General features: G+C 38.0%; 1 protein-coding gene across 6 annotated transcripts in view; it reads left to right on the forward strand.

The window, feature by feature from the left end:
- Positions 1 to 1,424: 1,424 nt before the first annotated feature.
- SPATA13 (spermatogenesis associated 13) overlaps positions 1,425 to 21,099 on the forward strand; it is a 178,207-nt gene continuing 158,532 nt past the window's right edge. The window contains exons 1-4 of one of the 6 annotated variants that reach the window (XM_086881811.1): positions 1,482 to 1,585; positions 1,708 to 1,785; positions 3,337 to 3,456; positions 14,413 to 14,448. In XM_086881811.1, coding sequence (XP_086737937.1) covers positions 14,422 to 14,448 — 27 coding nt within the window. In that variant the 5' untranslated portion in view covers positions 1,482 to 1,585; positions 1,708 to 1,785; positions 3,337 to 3,456; positions 14,413 to 14,421. Of the gene's footprint in view, positions 1,786 to 3,336; positions 3,457 to 14,412; positions 14,449 to 21,099 lie in introns of all 6 variants that reach the window. The other 5 variants (XM_023919311.2, XM_086881807.1, XM_086881808.1 and 2 more) reach the window with 5 other exon arrangements.

Raw genomic sequence — 21,099 nt, forward strand, 5'->3', positions numbered from 1 at the left:
AACTCGTGTCACAGATATTTAATTTTTTTCCCTGCATTCTTTTTTAAGGGAAACTGCCCTTAAGGACCAGCATCTAATGAACTCCTTAAGCTAAAATGTTACTCTTATTCCCCTATAGCAACTGTTTGTACTTTGGGGTCATGGATAGGAAAGGGAAAATATTGACATGGGAATTCATGATACTTAAATGATCAAAGACACCTCCAGCTACAAGACAAGTCAAAGGAACAATATAATTTTCATTACTTTCCACAACAAAGGCTTTTTAAAATAATGAAGTGGAGTTGTCTTTTTTAAAAGCAAAAAACCCCCAAGCCCCTGTAATTGTCAAAGATATGGTATTCTGTTGCTTATTAATGAGACTTCTGTAGAACAAGTTCTTGCCAGGGTTGTTTTAAATCTTGATGTTCTGATTAAATTTTAATTTTATTACAGAGAAAGATGAAAAATTGACTATAACAATCAGAATTTGTGCAATGCTGTCAATGCAGCAAATGCATTTACGTTAATGCCCGTAAGAGGTGCTACAAGATTTGGAAAAATAGCATGTAAACTATTAATAAATCTGGCTGTAGTAGGAAGAGATGCGCCAAACCTAGCAGTAATGATAATAACAATCTCTGCCTGTATTTCTGAGAAGCATAGCTATTTAAAAGATTCTTTGACAAAAAGTATATGTAATTAATTTTATATAATTCTTTATCAAAAAAATATAGAAACCTTGAAACCTGAAATAGCTCAAACCCCAAAAACTTTGTACATTTGTGAGATGCTTATATTTCGAAAACTGGTTATGGTAAAACACTTTTGAAAATAACTAAGTGCTCTGCAGTTTAGGCATTAAAATAACTAGCCAAGGATATTTTGTTTTCTTTTATCCTCACATCTTTGCTGAGAGGAAGCAGTGTGATCTGAGGGATAAAAGAGAAATGTAAAGTAACACTAAAATTAGCTATCACTTTTACAATGAGGGTAAAAATTGTCAAGAAATATTCCTTAGTTGATCTTAAGCGTCAGAGTAAAAGAAAGAAAGGTGTTCCTGCCAGTTGTCCTGAATGTTTAAATTTCGTGATAGATTTTATTGATATGGATTTGTATGTGCAATTGAGGTGCTTCTTTCTTTAACTCCTGATCATGAGAAAAAAATGTTGACAAATTCCTAGCTCAGGTGATTGATGTGCATGCTGGAGTGGGGGTTTCTGTGGAAAGCCACAGCTATTGCTAGGAGATGCCTTCTCTGGTTTCAGATGTTGAGGAACAAGGAGTCCCTCTACGTACTTTGGTTTTCAAGACCTCATGACAGCCATTGCTGGGGCAGCATAGCAGCAAATTGATGAAGGAATTAATTAATGAAAGGAAAAATTCTAAAAGCACGGCGAAGTTATGACTCTGAGACATACGGGTCATATTTTTCCAAAAGTTGTAACTGCGGGAAACCTTCAGGGAATGGCGGGGCCCAGGGCTCCCTGGCGTGGCAGGCCAGGGCCTGGCGGCTCCTCTGCAATGCAAGCAGTGCACATCTCTTAGGGAAATAGGCTCATGGCCCCTGGGCTGTGGTGGGTGGGAAGAGGCTGTGGGGTTCCTGGTGAGGCCTGGAAGCTGTCACACAGCCCCACTGGAGCATTCTGAGGGGAATGGGCTCATGGCCCCGGGGCTGTGGGTGGGAAGTGGCCATGGGGGTCTCACAGGGCCTGTTGGTACCCACAGGTTCCCTGCGGCCTTAATGTAACCCCAGCACAAAGGAAGGAATTGGCCACAAAGAGCAGCAGGTTTTGTTGGTGTTTGGTGAGTAGTTTTGATTTTATATCACGTTTCTTTTTTAAAATTATGGATTTTTTTTAAAAAACGATCTTGTTGATGGTGTGCCTTAGTTAGGTGTACCTCAGTCAAAAAACAAAGGCAGGAGGAGCGCTGGCAATGGGGCTCTCCATTAATTAGGTCAGACTTTCAACACTGGAAAATTAGTGTGAAGAAGGAGAAGGGGTGTTGCTGCTGGACACAAAATGAGTCACACCGACACAGCTTGAGGTGTGGTAAAAGAAAAAGAGCTTTATTTTATTTTCTCAGTATTTATAAGTTTCTGACCATGGCCGGGGATTGGATAGTCAGGATAACACCTTCCCAACTGCACTGGCCATGAGAGATGTCCATCAAAAGACGTATATCAGAAAGGATGTATACATATCTATGATTACAGTCACTGTCCTGGGAAAGTTTTTAGAAACTATGTCAACAAGATTGAAAAACTGACAAAGGGCGACAAAGGGGAATGCCTGGCACCCTATTGTCCCGATGGAGGCCTGGAAATGGTGGCTTGGCAGCATGGTTGGGTCTGTCTGCAAAGTCCATGGAACAGCAGGAAAACCATGGTCTGGCTGCTCCCTGCAGTGTTGATTTTCATGGCTTTAAATGATTTTGAGTAACATGTTTCAAGAAGAAATTATTAGCAGCTAGGTGGTCAGATGTACTTTGCAGTCTGGAAGCATGTGAGAAAGATGGTATGGGTTGCAGGGTAAAATTTCTGTAAAATAACAAACTATTTTATGAACAGCCCCACTGCCTGTTATTCTGACTTCTGTTTTTCAGGTAGAATATTTCTTGTACATGCAACAAATGCACTACATATGTTTGAGAATGTATCTGTGATGAGTGACAGATTCAAAACCCACTTCTCATTCAAAAGAAGATCAGCACCACTGATCTGGTTACTGAACATCATGTTTTTCTGCTCTGAAAGTTGACTGGCATGCAGCAGCATATATATGTATATACAGTGAAGTATGCACAAGAATACATATAATTACTTGTATTCGTAACCAATAAACCTCTGCTTTGTCCATATGGCTGAGGCTATAAAAGCAAGATAACTTGTGGAAAACATGTGAATACCATTTATTTCTTAAGCTAAATGCAGTTGTGTTTGACTGGTGTATGCTTTGCCATCTCTTGATGCGCTTTGTACTTCTCATGCAGAGTGAGGACAGCCAGGCAAGAAGTTGTGTGTTTGAAATACACAGATTTGTATTCTCTCTATCTCAGTATGGTATTTCTGCTTCTGCCTGAATGGGATGCTCAGTTTGAGAGACAGGTGGAGGCTAAATGGGATTGAAGAGACTTAGGAGTGTTTAATGTATATCTACAGCTATTTGCTTGGCAAAGATGATGACGTTCAACTGCATGCTAATTCCTTTGCAAAGCCAATAAAAGAGCAGAATTTTTTTGTTACAGAAACTGACTTAAAAGTCTAGCAGTGTAGACTGCTGTTGTGGGTTTTGCTTTTCTTTCATTTTCTTAACTGATATAATGTAAAACCTGCAACCTTATTCTCCTCCACAGTTAAATGCAAGAGTAGAAAATTTTAAGGACAAGAGGTGAAGGATTACTCAGGAGGGTGCCAGTATCCCATTTGAGTGTATGATTTGATGAAGAACAGAGTAAAGCAGAAGATAAGCAGTGGTGAGTAGTATTTTCTGTACTGAGAAGGGAGAATTTCCTTGGTGAAATAAAAATGTACTGAGAGATGACATCAGCTTGTGGAAAATATGTGCTCTCTGTAACTAAGATTGGTTGAAACATAATTTATCTTTGACTGTAAAGAATTTAGAGAAAACAGAAAAAAATATAGAATAAATTGATTTAGAGAAAACATAAAGATCTAACCACAAACTGTCATATTTGAAGCTTGTGAGAAAATTTTGATTTCTGTGGAACTGACTGAACAATTTATCTTGACTATAATGGAAACAAAGGTTTTTCAATTCTGTTTAAGAAAATAATGTCATTTGCTTCTGGAATCAGAACAAAAGGAAGCACAATAAGAGGTGAAATTTGTATCTTCTGCAATGATAAACAGAACAGGACAAATTAATCTTTGACTGAGGTTAAGAAATGTGATTAGGCGTAATTTTGTTGAAATTCTGCTGCTTTGCCAAGGACGAGTTTTAGCAAACCCCTGAGGCAATAATAAAATTACAATGTGCAGCTATTGCAGGCAGGGATTGAGGGTGCTCTTGCACAGATATGGTGTGCATAAATGATAAGCCATAATGTTTCAGAAGTGACAGTAGGCAATGATTTTAATTTACTTTTTTCTCAATTAACTTATATTTTGACATTCTGCTTAATCAAACTGAGTTTTATTTAACTTCTATCTACTGACAAATGACCTGCTTTCTTCCCTCTCCTGTTCTAGTAACATTCCCCCATAAAAGCAGATGGCTTAATGCACAGAAGCTCAGGGCCAGCAGAGCTGAATTAGCTTTGTCTATTAAATATTTTCGGAGAAAAGCAGTTTCTGCTTAGCATATCAAAGGCAAAGCAATAATATGCTTTCTAAATAAGGATTTCAACAATAACTGCAGCCCTCTCGTTATAACTGTGCATATGGTTGGTTGCATATAAATCCATACTCTCTACCCAGCAACTGTGATGTCAATACCTTGATTCCATTAAGAAAGATGAGAGATGAGCAGGGCTGAAACAAATGAGGTAATTATGGTCTAAAATGCATTGTCTAGCAAATAATCACATGCTTGCCTGTAAGTTCTTCAAGGCAAGGATTGTCTTTTTGTTCCTGTACAGCATCTAGCACAAAGGGAATCTGAGCCATGGCTAAACCTCTAAACACTGCTGCAATAGAAATAATTATAAACCATAGTAAGGAGGATTATTTGTGTTTTGGAAAAAGCTATCAGTTAATTGTTCATCTAAATGTATTTAAAATTCCCTTCTCTGTTCTTTGTAATTTTTCTAATAACGTCAAGATAAGGTTGCAAAGACTACTTATGAAACTGCTTGTAAGTGATCACTGAGAATAAGAGTATTTCTTTTAATACATCCAAAATGGAAGCAGTGATTTGATGCTGGAAGCTGGACAATTTGTTTGATTTAGTGCAGTGATTCATTACCACTCTCTTTACAAGACTGGGGCTTCTATTATCCAAAACAATTTCAATATTTGAATAGTTGACTTTATTACTCTTGATTTTTCTGGGTTTTTTTGATTTTTGGTTGGTTGTTCTGTTTTTAATTAATGGTACAAAATATTTGATGTTCAGCTTGAATTTAATAATTTAAAAATATAGTGACTGATCCATCAGCTTTTGCAGCTTTTCAGACAGTAGACATTTCTCAGTCTGCCCAGCTGAAATAATTTTCAGCTAATTGAAGATTTTTCTCACTCCATTTAGCTGTTTAACCCTGACATATAGATCTTCCTAGTCAAACTGATCCTCAGAGGAGGCAAGCAGTGAAAATACTATTGAAACAAATAGAAAATCAGGTTCAAATAAGGTGAAGACAATTCAATGCTCAGACTGGAAGAGCTGGAACTGTTCTCCACTTGTCAGAAGAGAGTTTGATGGAAACAAAGAAGGAGCTTCCCCACACTACCTGGCAATGTGCTGGGAAGGAGCACTCCTCCTCAGAAAAGAACAGCATAGCCACATAAGGATAGCTGATTAACTCTTGGATAACCATGTCTCTGTAACTGCCAAACTACAGTTGGTTGTATGCTGCTACTCAGCAGATGCTGAAATATTGCTTGGACAGCAATTAAACATGGTACTAATAATAGACTGGAATAGGACTAGTTCCTTTTGATAGTGTTTTTTGGTGTATATTTTTGATGTTTTTTTCCTTCCATTTCGAGAAGTTAGGGAAGTTAAAATCACGTGGACATCCCTAAGATCTCATATGTCAGATACATTGTTTCTGACAAAAGAAATCTTGTGCATCCAGCTTCCTTGCTACCTGGAACTGACTTAGACAAGGCTTCTTGTGAAAAGGAATACCCATCATATATCAGCAGAGTTTTCCTATTAACTAATTAACCACACTGTTCTATTTGTCTGGGAGAATGTTGGTATACCTTGCTTCAGTAGAACTGCAGGGTCTGCATTTGAGTTCTGCTTTTGCTACCTTTTACAGGAACTTCATTGTGCTGTAGAGAGCTTGTTCCTCATTGCTTTTCCCTGGTAACAGCAGTAACTTCCTCACTAATTTGAAATTAGTTTAGGTCTGGGGTGACATTTTCAGTCTATCAGATCAGGAAATGTATCCCTCCTTAGGTGGAGAACTGCATGAGAACTTCAATGATTGTAGTGCTTGTTTGTTTAAGTGCTGCTAGTTAAAAAAAATAATTAAATGACATGGTGGGAATTGTAAAAATAATTTCAGAAGCAACTGAAACCTGACTTTATGAGTCTTATTCTTGTATTTTTTCTACTTTATTTATGTGCCTTATTCAGGGATGACAGAACTGTGCTTTGTGTAGACACAGAGGCTGCAGGATAGGAGGTTGCTTACATTAGTAATCCTGTTATTGGACCGAATTTCATTAGCCTGTATTGTAGATCCTGAATAGAACTGAAAACATTTTCATGTTTTTCTTATCTTATGGAGAAATGTGTATCTTGGTGAAATACTCAGTTTTAGTTTACTCCAGATATAAGACTTTAAAACAAATTTCTGTAATGATGTTGAAACACTATTGGTGATGTGTATGTGTCTCATTCATCAACTTCCCATTCAAGAATAAAATTTATTATGTCAGGGCTGGGTTGTTTTGAATGAAATCACACTTTAATTAAATAGTTTCTGCTAGTTCAAAGTAGAGATACTGAATGTACCATCTGTTACCATATCTGTAAAAATTATACTCACTAATTATGCTGTGCCAGTTGGGTGGGGGATGGTATCAAAAGTGAATTAAATTTAATAAATTTAGAAAAATGTATACTTTTAAGATAAGAAAATCTTCAGTATAAGAAACTAGAAACTGGTATGAATAATAACAAAATTGTTTTTCTCCTGTGAAAGGCTGTTTTTTTAGTATTGCCTAAAAGGTATCTTTTCAGCAAGTTTGATAATACAAGTCCCCACAGAAGACTGACAGTGTGGGATGTCTCCTGGCCTCTGAAGTAGTCTGTGGTGAACAATTTAAGAATGAATATTCATAGTATTTTTGTTACCTTCTGGCATATTTTGTTACACTGTCCATATGAATCCCAAAACTGGGTTAACCATCTGAAAGGGGTTTAATTATCTGAAAATTAATTAAGAGCTCTCTAATCATGCATGTACTGTATGTTTTCACTGGACTTAATTTACTGATAAAAACAGGCCTATTACGATAATTACTAGGTTCTGTAAGGAAAGCAGTTATAAACAACATTTTCCTGATGCAAAAGACTCATGAATTTGTACTGCACTATTTAAATTCACAGCATAAACTCAGTCTAAAACAGGTAACTGTTTTGCTTGGAGAGAAAGAGAAACATATGGTACATATTTGGCAGCAGATGTGCCAGTGACATGGTGATTTTATCAATAGAAATGTAGGCTGCTAGGAAAATTAGGTACCTCAAAGGGCAGTGGGGAATGGATAATATCTGAGAGGAAATGACTGAGAATATAAGTGATGCCTAAAATTTGAACTAATAGCCTTAAATACATAATAGGAAGAAAAGAAAAAAAGCCTTACAGAAAGTTCCTTAGTTTCTGTGGTAAAATACATATATAAAAGCCTTCAGTTCAGGGAAAGAAGACTGAGGAGTTGTGTGTTAACAAGTAACAGTGATGTTAGTGTGGCAGAAAGGACTCAGCCCGGATGCTGGACTTGGGCTTCCCTTCCTCTGTGTCAGCAATACAGCTCAGGAGTCTGTTGTGCCTCAGAAAAAGTTTGCATGCCTACTATTTGATTCCTCATTTCTCAACTTTATAAAATTCTCCCTTTGCTATATTCCTGCTCTTTAAAATATGAACTCACACATCCAGGGGGAGTGCGTGGATATCTTTTTTGTTGTTGTTAATTTATCCTTCAGAGATGTAGTGATATTCTGTTGAGTCATCTTTGTGGTTTAAACTTTGAATCTGAAAACACATGCAGTGCAGACCTCCATATACAGAGTTTATGGAGTAAATGATACTGGTAGTATGTTGCTACCTCTTGTTGAACACTTTTAAAACATGCTTAATATCTTAAAACATGCTTAATAATGTCTAAAACAGTTGTATTACTGGCAGGGAAATCTAGTATCAGCTCCAAATCCTATAATTTGGAGCTTTCTGGTTGTTACAGATATTTTCATCTTGACCTTTTCTCCTTTTTTTCCCCTTCTTAAGTCTTTCCATTCTGGGAAAATAGGCCCTTTTACTCTTTGGGTGTTTGACTCCCTCTGCCACCTTCACCCAATTATTTTATTCTGTTCCTGTAACTCCTTGCTTTTCTCATCACTTTATGCTCAATCCAGCTTTTCTCAGTTCATCCATAAAGATGAGTTATAAGAATACAGGAGAGCGTGTCCTCACTTCTGTACATCACCAAATCCTATGCCTGGGGCCAGACAATCCACTAATCCTGAATTTTAGATCTATGCGCCAAAAAAAGAGCTGCTAGAGATTCTTAATGAGAGCTCTTGAGAACACTTTACCATTTTCCATGGTCTCAGTTTGAAAAAAAAGATGAACAGTTTTGATTAAAACTTCCCACCAAAAATTTCAGGTGAAGACAGGACTCCTGTGTGGGAGCTCTCAGCCTCAGCAGCTGATCATCTGGCAAACACTGAAGCCCTGGAGACAGCTTCCAGGATAGGCAGTATCACAAACATCAGTTCTGACTGCCAGCCTCATTGCTCTTGCCTGTGGTAAAAAGTATTGCTTCCGCCACTCTAGCAGGTGCAGCCATGTGAAGGGCACTTCTGTAGGGTAAAGGATGTTCATGTGAGAACTCCTCTGGCCTTCGCTACTCAAATTGAAAATGTCTCAGAGCAGTGTTAGTCAGAGAACACTTAACTCCAGTGCTGGGAAGTGTGCAAGCAGCCCTCTGTGAGCAAAAATAATTGTATGGGTCATTATTTTGTTTTACAAAAGGCTAAGACAAAAAGAGGTATTTCTAGATACCTGGTTTAGACAACTCAGAAATCTAACCTCTCTTAACCTGAACTCTCAGAACGATTAATTCGAGCCAAACTGTGCCACATAATTATGTTGGCTATTCCCTGTGGTGCGGCACTGTCTGCAAAAGACATTGATCACGTGAGTGCAGCAGTTTGAAGCAATTATGACCTGTATTGAAAATTGTTGAAGCTTAACTAATTATTTAGCGAAAATTCAAAAGGAAAAAGCTCCTCCTCCAACTCTACATTCCTTTCCTTCCTAGTGAAATCATGGGTATTTGAATCACTGGAAGTTTTGCTACTGATTTCTGCAAATACAGAGAATAATCATGAGTATTTACTGTGTTCTATCTCGTTCCATTTGTCTGGAAAATTATGTTTTGCAGTGATTCTTTGATAAGGCAATGAAAACTTCGGTTTCCATTTCCCTTCAAGTGCCATGGGAAGTTCTTCTGTGTAACTATTGCTTAACTTGGCATTTGTGGGGTAGATGTTGATGTCTCTCCTGAGTTTCAAAGCAGGTGGAGAAACTAAGAGTGACTTTTTTCTTTTGATCACAGATAGGGTGAAAGTCAGGTGACATTTTCACTCACTGTCTTAGAGCCTAACATTGCATGTTTTTCTTCCTTTCACTTTTGTGCATATAAAAGTAAGTTAGAAATTGCCAAGTGGACAAAAACAACTGCACTGGAGATTTTTCTTGCAAATAAAATTGTGATAATTTTATTTGAATTCTGCTGGTTTATCATTGGCAGTGACTACACAGTACAGTAACTAGAGATAAATGGAAGACTGTTTTTCCTCCATAAATACTTGAAAAACAAATTATCATCTTCATTTGACTGGTGACAACTTCTTTGCTCTCAACTGTTTATATAGATAGGAAGATTTATACCTTTGAGGCAGATCAAAAACAATTTTCAGATTGCTTGTTCAGTTGTGGTTTTTACCATTTGAATCTCTGCTGAAACATTAGGGGAAAACATTGTGCTGTTCTAGTGCTGAAGTTTCAATAACAAGTAACTGGAAGATATTTTTTCAGTTTATTACAGGGATAGAAGCAGATTTATGTAAAATCTTGATTAAAAATACTTTTAGGAAAGAAAATCTTTTTGTAAATATTTTTAAAGGGGGAAAAGAGAGAAATAATGTTCATTTTTACCTGAATAAAATCTGATTGTCCTTTTCTCAAGGGTTTTAAACTCCTAACACAGGGTAATGTGTGCTGATAGCAGTTGTTACTCTATGAAAGAAAACAAAGGCACATGCACTAATGCAGTCCAAGCCATCAATGGCTTGCGGTAATGGGCTTAAATATACTAATTTACAATTGGTTGAACAAAATTAGTTTAGATTAAGACATACCTTATTCAAAGCTTTTGATTTTTAAAACTTTATACACACTATTTTGGCACAGTTTCTGCCAAATGTCATGCTTCACCAAGCACAGGGATGAGCAGAGGGTTGTTGAGCTCCTCTCCAGAGCCAGCACACCACTAGCACTCAGGGTCAGGGTGATAGGGGTGGGAGCAGGGGCCCAGCTGCCTGCTGACCCTAATCCTTTGAAGCCAGGAACTGCATCCTCCTTCCCCTGACCTCAGGAAGGGACCTGACAGATTTCAATGCTGTGTGGCTTGGGGAAAAGACAGCATATTCCTCATCCTTCTCCAGGGAAGAGCTGGGCATGCCATGTCATAGGACATTTGGAAAAACTTCTTGTGTTTTGAAAGCTGGATCTAGCTATATGTTAGCTTGGAAAATATGCTGGAACGCACTTGGTGGTTTATTTAACACATTATTGGTGGTGGACTGCCTGTTCAGCTTGTTATATAGATGTTCTTCTGCGTGCAGAGCCCATCAAGATCAATCAAGGTCATGTGAGCAGTTTGTTGTGGGTAGATGTGACCAGTGTTCATATGACATTTGCCCCCGTTCTGCTCACTCTGAAACGTGGCAAAGCAGATCGTGCTTGCAAAAGAAAAATCCATTGCAGGAATGGGAGCATGCAGCATAACCTAGACACACCACACCTGTTGTTGATGAAGAAACCCACAGAGCATAATGTGGAGGATCACAATCACTTGCCTCTAGGAATTTTGATTTTATAAAAAAGAACGTACTACAAGGGGTGGTGGTGCTCTTTCCACAGCCCATGCACCATGTACACCACAGACAAATATAAGCTGGTAAATTTTAAATGATGTCCTTTAAACTTGCTAGCACTTTTCTATCTCCCTTTTTGTGACTAAAGTACTTTTCATATCAGAAAAGCTCACAAGAATGTTAAATTCAAATTCTTTAAAGGCTAATAAAGCAAGTGCTTTATTATCATGCTTGCTTGGTTCTAGTGCCTGTCAGACCAGCTTCAGCACTACTGTGGAAATAGATTAGCACTGCTACAGTAACTCTTTCAGCTCATTGGTAGATTATTAGGTATGCTCTCTATAAAAAAATTACCTCACTGCAGTAAGAGATCTGAACCTAAAATAATTAGATGACCTTATGTACAGGCTGATGTCCCATCTTACTGTAAGCCATCAGTCCCTTGGAAGAAGACTATACCTTGCAACAGAGCTTCCCATCAGCTCTCTTCCCAACCTTGGATGTATAGATCTTCTGTCCTAGGATATGATGATATACCTTATCCAGAGTGCCAAATTATGATTGTAGAAATTAAATGAAACAAGAAATAAGCAGCAGAATTAATTCATATAGTTAATTGATAAAAAAGCCCCAGAAATCTCCAGTGAAATGCATGGAAATACATATATCTATCTAATATATCTATATCTATATCTATATCTATATCTATATCTATATCTATATCTATATCTATATCTATATCTATATATGTAAAGCCAGTTTGATCTCTCAAACTTAGGTAAGGTATGAAAAATGCCTTGAGAAATTAGTAGGGGAACTAAAATTCACAACTTTCGTGTGTAGTAAAACTCATGGACTCAGTAGGAAAATTAATTGGTTTTCTTTCCTCCATTCAATATCCTCTATTAAGAGCTCACGGTTCTGTAACCAGTAATCACTGATTTCTGTTCCCACAGAGCATAAAATATTATCACTATGTTTCTGCTAACATTCTCTTCAGCTCCCTTGCTCCCAACTGTCCTTTTCCTTGATTCAATGACTAATTCAATTACACTAAAGTCAGTGCAATGATTCATACTCTTAGTTTTGCTTGGAGATTTAGAACTGAAAAAGGGCTTATGTGCTTGAGAGTTCCTAAGTTTTTTCAGCTTTGTCAATCAGAGCTGCATTTAAACACAGTCTTGTTTATCTCCTTATGACTATTGCAAACCACTAGGAGATTGCATTACAAATACAAAGCATCATTGGCTCAAAAAAATGGTGTATGCCAACTGAAATTACTGAGCCCGCACTTTTTCTCTGAGTCTTGTTTCAGTAGCTTTATTTTTGATTAAACACCAGAAAGCAGTTTGACTGTAGACCTGATATGGCAGCTGGGAGGTTGCAGTGCAGAGAGCATCAAGTCTGTCATGTGGTGAATTAGCCTTAATTATTCAGTCATGAGTGGCTTTCTCTCTTCCTCCTTCTGCCCTCCCTTGGCTTTGCTGGTTTCATTGTTTATTGGTGTCTGTTACAGTCCAGTCTGCCTGTGACTGGTACAGATAAGCTGAGCTGCTGGATCACAGGCAGGGAGCCATAGACAGGGGGTGAGGAACAGCTCTGCTATTGTCCCTTTACTAGAAATTATTATAGTGATACAAAAGAATAGAAACTGTTCAGCAGTTTTAACGTTCAGTGATCTGTGTGATAGCTTTAACTTAAAGAAGATTCAGCAATTACAGTGAAATGATAATTTCTGATTGAGATATTCTATATTTATATTTCTAAACTTGACATAAGATTTGTCTAAGGTTTACCATTCCTTAATGGTAAAGAAATGTGGTGTAAATGTCAAAATTATTAAAACTGCAAAAATAAAGTGGCAGACTAGCTAAGATCCTATACTGTATTCATTCAGTGAGACTTTCCCTGAACTGCAGAAGCTATATTTAGCTGTATCAGATGATATTCATGCTTTCTTCATTAAAGCTCCAAGATATATTCAATATTCTCGGGTTATTTTCTTAATTTTCCCTATGTGGGATAAAAATGAATGTTAATTTGCATAGTGCTGAGTTAAAGCCTGGAGCTAAAAATCCTGCTGTGGTTCTTCAGTTAGCACAAGTGTAAAGCTGAGAGGTGCTACTCATAACTTGGGGTTTATCGGTCTGATGGCACATCTGTACCAGTGAATGGAATGGGACAAGACTCCCTGTCTGCAGGGCTACCAGTGAGACTCAGCTTGCATTCCTGCAACTAACCCCCCAGTCCCCTTCCCAAGCCTGGATCTTCATCCACAGTGCTTATTGGGCATTATTCCTCTGCTGCCTCCACTTGGTGTGGTGGAAGTGGGAGCTGGCTTAGACCAAAATCACTCCCCTTAACTTGCTGGTGCTGTGCATGTCAGTGCAGTTTTGAAGGTGTTTTAACCAGAGCTTCTTGCTTCTGCTTTTTTGCTAAGAAGAGGAGGAAGAAGAAAACAATAAATATTAATATTTTAGATGATTTTCGGAATGGGGAAAATCCTATCCTGTTAATGCATTCATCTAGTCTAATAATAAATGCCAGCATTTTTATTTATTATCAGATACAGCAAAGCAAATGTTGGTGTAGTGAGCAGCTACACAGCATCAAATGTTATTCATTCACACATAGTTTAATTCTTGATGGCTTTTTTAGTTGGAAGTAAGAGAACAGGTAATGTCATTGTTTTGCAAAAATCCACTTAAATTGGCCTTTTGTCATTTTTTCATTCTTTTTCCAAAAAACACCCAAAATCCCAAAGTCACCTTGCAAAAATGGATAGTCTAGAATAGTTGAATGGATGACCTGACTAACCTTGCAGAATGGATATATTATTATAAATTGACTAGATAATTTGGCATCTTTATTTGTTGTGAACTTGACCTAACACAAATTGTATCTTAGATCCAGGCAAACTAGGATGTAGTTTCTGAAACTTCAAGTGTGTGACATTTGTCTAATGCATTATGAAATTGTCAGTAACTGATCTCAGCAATATTGTTTTACCCATTGTGTGCTGACTTCAGCATTCCAATATGGGACCTATTCAGGCATTGATTTTCAAGCCTCCTATTCTTCAGGAAAACATTCTTAAAATTTGAAATAATCTCTCCAGATAAATAACAAATAATCTGATTTCTTTGGCCTTCTAAAGCAAACCTTGACAAAGAGAAAAATCAGTCACTGGCAGCAGATGGGATGATATGTCTAATATAGCTCTGCTTTCTCTTTTTTCTGTGATTAAGTTGTATGTAGACCTTTTGAATATACAGTTTTCCATATAAAAAGCTGCTATTAAGGCCATGAAGAGATTTTCAGGGATTAGCAAGTGCTGCCTGCAACTTTCTGCATTATTTAATACACTGTTCCTGTTTCAGTACATTGACTAGTTTCTTTTGTCTCTTTCCAGAGTTTCTCCATGAAAGCCTTGAGTACTCCTGACTTGGTGAGAAGAGTAATTCTTTTTTTCCCATGTGATACTTATCCTATTGATTTTAACAGAAGCACACTTTTACTGAACTTGCAGATATGCAGAATGTGTCTCATGAGCAGTGAATTTGCTCAGTCTTGGCATCTTCATTCTTAGGAGCCTTTTGAAAATGTAAATTAGAGACCAAGCCTACAGAGTCAGAAATTTTAGAGCACATGCTAATTGCAGAAATCTGAGATGGTTGCTCTGAATGGTAGGTTGTCAGTCAGGCTTGCATTAATGTGAGCTCTGAGGATTTGTATTGCTTGCTTAGAGTAACTCAAGAGGAAGCACAAATCTTTTATCTCACAGGGATGACAGAGCTAACTCCCAACTCTATCCACTTGCCCCTGAAGGTCTTTTGATATTGTGATCTTGTTAGCATAATTCAACAACTTTAAAAATTAATTCAATGCAGATCAGTTAGAAACTGAAATGGTGTTTCTCACACTGCAAAATTACAGCATTACACAGCAATCTAAATTACTGGGAAGATATGGGGCAATCCAAGTGTTTTTAGGCTCTTTCTGATTACAGGATTTTTGAATCAATAAATTCTCATATAAAAATATTGTCAAACTAAACAACACCTCAATATCCTGCAGCTAGTATTTCCTTTTTAAGCTGTAGGGGTTTAATAAATATATTTATATAGAGGTGTGGGGGATGTTTCCTAAGCAAGTAATAACTCTTAAGTTAAATAAAGTTCATCTTTTAGATAAATTAAATATGTTCAGAGAGTTGCATTTGAAGCAGTATTTTTTTTGGTGTTCACTAGAAGGGAAAACATGGTCTGATAGAAGAGTAAATGAGTTGAGAGACGTGGTGCTGTATTCAATGCTTCCAGCAGGCACAGAAATCACTCGGTAGAGGTCTTTGTATTTCTGTCTTACAGCGTGGTTCAAGAAACTCAGGATGTCATGTCTTTACAGTGACAGGAGTGTCTGAAGGATTCTTTGTCTGTCCTGCAGGTGGAAGCAGCAGGAGCTGTGATGCTGCAGCGCTGGCTCTTGCTGAGGCAGCTCAGCTTTCTCACAGACCAGTACACAAGCCAAACTCACTGCCTTGCTTGCAAGTTTTTAAGGCTGACTTGTTGGTCTTGAATATATTGTTTTATTATCATGACAAGGAGGTTTTAAGAACTGTGTATTGACATAAAGACAGGGTATTCTTACCAGCTGATGGCAAGTGGAGAGTTGTAGTGTAGCTGGTTTGCCTTTGCAAAGAAATATAGGTGTGGAAATTTTTGGGAAACTTATAGTAGTGGGCAACAGCAGGGAGAATTCCAGGCCTGATTCAGAGCAAACTGCAAAAATGTTCTCAGCATTCTTGCCATGGTCTTTGAAGAATTACAAAACCAAGAAGATGATAAAGCAGTCTGATTTAAATCATACAGGGAAATGCTCAAGCAGGTTTGGAAATTCTGCTCTCTCTGACTCCGTAGGATTATAATAAACCTTTCTACCAAATTTCTATCTTAAGCCTGCCTCTTGTAATGAAGACAAAGAACACAGTGGTTGGTAGCACAACAGACATCATATGTCTGTAATGATGACTTAAAAAAGCTCTGGGAAACAACAGCACAAAACATCTGCTGATGGAGGGGAGAAGGGGATGTCTCTTGCATACAGCACATGTACTAAATAGTTTCACTGTCTTGTACCAGGAATGTCTTCACAGAGTTAGGTTCTGTGGCAAGAATTCTTTCACCAGCTCAGTGACTTCCTTTGTGTAAGACTGCAGAGTAAGGTCTTCCAAAACTAATTTGGCCAAACTGTAAGCCATATGAGCTTTGTCTTCATTGTGTCTTGCCCTGCCTGAAACTTCTAAGTACCAGCATGTGATTTTACTTTGTCACAGCAGTGGCACATGCAAGATTTTGTGCCCTGGAGAGCTGGGAAAGGTACTGATGTGTGTGGAATTACACAGTATAGGAGAGAGATCTAGAGATGACTGCTATGCACAGTTGGTGAGAGCAAATGTAACAGCAGCAGAGAGAGTCAAAGGATCTTTAATGTTGAGAGTGTATTTTTGTTTTTGCCTTGTTAGACTGTCACTGCCAGCTGAGCTGCACAGTGGGGATGAAAATAGCACGTGTATGCGTATTTGGAGCAGCTGTATTTAGGATGTCATCTTTAAGTCAAACCTTGTCTTCTTGTATCTAGTAAGAGTAGTTATGCAACCACTGCAGGAATGGAAAGGGGCACAAGACAGGAAATGTTTCTGATGAGGATAAAAAGTGAATTGAGCTGGTGGAGAGTTCTTCTGGCTTATAAGAAAAGTAAAGATGAGATCCTTCCAGCATCATGCTGATGCTGAAAAATGTGTGCTGGAAAGAAAAATGAGAAGTTGGAAGAAGCAGACATCAAAACAGGGAGAAGGAGGGGACACAAGGCGAGCTGGGGGTATAAATAAAGCCTGGAAAGATGTTCCAGTGTACATTAGCAAAGAGAAGCATGGGAAAGGTGAAGCAGGATGGAAGAACTTTGGGTCGGACTGGGCTGAGAAATTAGTAAGAAATTAGAAATAAGATTTAACATGGTTTGCACATTGCTCTGTTTATGTGAATATCTGGATAGTGAACTTTTCCACAACAGTCACTATCTTATTACACAGCAATAAATGCTGTCCCACCTACACATTTCCTAGCTGTTGCTAACACAGAGGACACTGTGTACACCTTTGACCAAAAGCCACAGCAGCTCTTGCAGATAATCACCTCAATCCTCCACTTCCAGGTATCGATTATCTAGTGAGAACAGTAAAGTTGAAACTATAATGACTGGATTTTCATCCAGTCTTTGTAGTTTTGGGGGTAGTTCAAGCTACTACAGGCACTTCATCATTTCCAGCAAATGGGTTCTACACTAAGGATGGACAATAAGTTGCTACCAGAATAATTTATACTTGTATCCCTGTCTGAAAATTTGTAGTACTTTGGGGATTGATGCAATCATTCAAGTTCTTTTATTCAGCCTGTAATTAACAACAACAACTTTCTTTTGCTGATCAAATTGGTCCCAGGGACATCTGGGCAACCATGAGACAGATTTCTTCTCTGTAAATATTTCGGCAGATCTTCATTTACCTGATCGCATATGTTTGTTGTACATTTTTATAAATGTACTAACTATGCCCCTGAACTCTAATATGTTTACTGGTCTGCTACCCTTATTGTACTTACACTTTAATGAATGAGATAAACTGCACTAAAGGTATCTTGTGTAAACTTCTAATAGTTCTTCGATGGCCTGCAGACATCTTGATCATTAGTCCATTACCTATCTACTTGTCAGTTAACAATCCCAAGTCATTCAGCTGCACAATTTTGGTAATTCTGAATACAAGCTTTGTGTGCCTAGGGCCTGCTTTAACACTATTGTAATAAACAATTGTAAGCCCCAGACTTAGTCCTCGAGCTGGAACAAACCATAATCATATGTCAGGGGCCAGTGTCTGGTAATACATTTAAAATGTTATCAAGTTTTAGGAAACTACATAATTTTTTGTTGTTTCTTTCTTTTTAGAAGAAATTTAGAATTCTTAATTTTTTTTTTTTGACTGAAAAATGTTTCCAGAAACCCTTTTCTACTACTGATAGTAGAAAAAGTGATGTTAGAGCAAGCAGATAAAAACCTTTCCCAAAGTAATAGAAATAATTTGTTCAAATATGAGTTAACATTTCTGTTGATTATAGTTCAGCTGATATGAAATAAATGTGCTTTGACATATTAATTCTCCATAGGGTCACAGTCATCTTTCTAACATATACACTGTCATTTACTTAATTCAGCTGCTAGTGGCATTATTAACCTTCTAAGAACATTACACAAGATGTCTGGTTTCAGAATAGAGCTGTTTTGACACACAGGTTCCCTCTTGCACATGCTGTGGAAGGAAGGCATAAAGCCTTGCAGGCAAGGAACTGAGCTGAGTGGTGGAAGGTGTCTGGGTTGCCCTCCTATAGCTGCTACAAACTTCCTCTATGGCCAGAGGCAAGGAGTTTTGTCAAAAAGCACAAATCTACACCTCACCAAATCCTCTTTTCCCAGTGGGTCTCTCTCCCTTCAGCAACATGACAGCATAGCTCATGGGTGTTCTCTTGGATATGCACGAACAGGAGACCTACTCAGTCTGTTGTAGCTCTTGGCCTTGAGTTAAACATCATAGCACCACAGCAGAAAGGCACTGTACAGGAAAGAATCCTGATTTCTAAAAGGGTTTCAGAAAGAAGTGGGGGGGAAACTCAAAGCTGCAAAGTGGATCATTTTAGCTCCTCTACAAAGGAGCGGTAGGGAGGACAAAACCCTAGTCTGTGATGCCTGTTGTTACTGAGCTCACTTTAACAGCTTCCCAGTAAATGAATGACTTGTTCCCTCTCATTTGAATTGTCATACACATTTGGTTTTTATATAGATGACTGGTTTTGTACGATCTTCTTAAACAGAATTTTTCTTTTTGCCCCTGCTCTCTGGTGTGCCTTTGGTGGACAGACAAGTAAATTCAGTAAAGGAGAAAAGTGCTGTGGTGGATTTATAGTGGGAAATCAGACTTCATAAATATAGCATGGTACTGGAGTCGATAACTGCATGAAAAAGAATTATTTGATTAGTTAAACATACCTTTCCAAAAGTCACTTGATATTTTCCTCTTAACAGATGCTCTTTAAAAAACAAAGCGGTTAAATAATAAGTATTATAAAGTATATAAATAGTAAGTGAGGAATCAGAGTTATGAATAAATGGTCAGTTTTCATGATAGAGAGGTAACTATAATCTGGATTTATTACCTGATGGATCAGACAATGGTTATGGCAGATGCCAATTAAACATCTCTCAGTGATAAATTAAAAGGAGTAGGGTGTCTCAATGGGGAAAATAAAATCCAGTGGTCTCAGGCTTGGCCACCGCTGGAATAGCTTGGGATAGTCAGGAGAGAGCAAATAATCTCTCACCTTACCTAAGAAATGGCCTACTGAATGTCCCTTTAGCTCCAGACCTCTGGAGTGCACTCTGATGTGCACTAGGATAGAGAAGTCACTCTATGAGAAAAATGAGCTCAACACATTTTTCTCTTTAGGCTGGAAATGAATGAACAGAGTGAGGGTGTGACAGTAATGTATGGAATTATGAATGTCATGTGGAGGTGGAATAGACAAATGTGATTCAGTGTCCAGTGAAATTACCAGGTATACCCACAAGAAAATAAGCAAGACTGAGTACTTTATTATACAGTCCCACAATTCAATTATAGAACTAGTTATTACACAGACACTGTAACACCCACAAATGTTGATGGCTTTACAAAGTAGACAAAGTCAGAAGAAAGGTCCATCCAATATACTGAGTACAAAGACACTTTGGCTTTGGAAGTCCCTGTGTGAAGGTTGCTGAAAGCTGGAGTAATGTGGGAAAAAAAATATAGTAAACTTGCCCATGTCTTTATGTTTTCCAAAATGCCCAGCAAAGGCTATCCTTAAAATATAAAGGCTGTCTAGGCAGACCTTTGGTTTGAATTCCAGTGTCTGTTTCTGTGTTCTTACAGTTACTGCAGACTCAGGCCTTTGGCATTCTGGTTGGTTTAGGTTTTATGTGTTTATTTACTGAAGGCTGCTGGAGACAGATATTTCTCTGTGGATGTACAGTCTCTAATGCAGAGGGATGAGTTCCTAATTGTTCCCAGGGCTTCATGTGCTACTTTCATACACATTGTAATTAAAAGTTAGGTAAGAGCCAATTGAAAATGTGCACAGTAAACAGAGAATCTAGTTTGGCGTGCTCATCCCTCAACTAACGCTCTGCAGTTATTTACATGGAATCCTGACACATTTTTACCTTCCTCTAACTCTTCCATTTTCAGTTGGCTCTCACTTAGCGCTGCACAGTTCTTCAGTGTTCACAAAGGTAAGTACTAACAAGCACAAGGCACTCTGCCTGCAAGGTTTTTCCTTCAAAGCCGCCCTCATATGTCTTCCAGTGTCCCAGAGACACAAACCTCTTGTGCCATAGAGGAAGGAAGAAGATACATCCTGGCACAGAACCATTCCCTGGCTCTCCCAGAGATGGATTCTCTATTTGTTTCTTTCTAGTGCTCCAGTTCAGGAACATTCCTGCTGATTGCATAATGTGGAGTACCCTTGAAATGAATAACAGCTAATGCTGAAGCATTCAGAAAGAGTTTGAATCACTTGGTAGTAGAGCATCAGCAGTCGACTCCAAACCAATCTTCCCCCAGCATTCTGAGTAGGGTCTAGAACAAATATCAAGCTAAAAAATAATCACAGGTTTCCTTTGGTAACTCAGTGATGGTACCAGTCAGGTAATTTTCTAAAATTCACATTGGCATCAAAGAGGGCTGTTGACTAGAAAGATATGTAGATTAGAAATATTGACTTTATTGCTTAGATTCTGTTTTTTTGTGTTTTCTTTTTGCATTTAGTACTGTTTTTTACTATGCATGTATATATTTGGGCAAATATAGATTGGTTTCACTTCAGTTTATACTGTGTTGGCTTTGAAAAAAAATCTGGATTATAAATACTTTACATGAAATTGTATTAGAGAGATATGTATTGTGGTTTTAAAGTTCATTTAAACACCTGTCTTATTTGTTTCGTGAAATCTTGGA

The sequence above is a fragment of the Cyanistes caeruleus genome, chromosome 3, assembly GCF_971803275.1.
Source record: "Cyanistes caeruleus chromosome 3, bCyaCae1.hap1.1, whole genome shotgun sequence".
NCBI lineage: Eukaryota > Metazoa > Chordata > Aves > Passeriformes > Paridae > Cyanistes > Cyanistes caeruleus.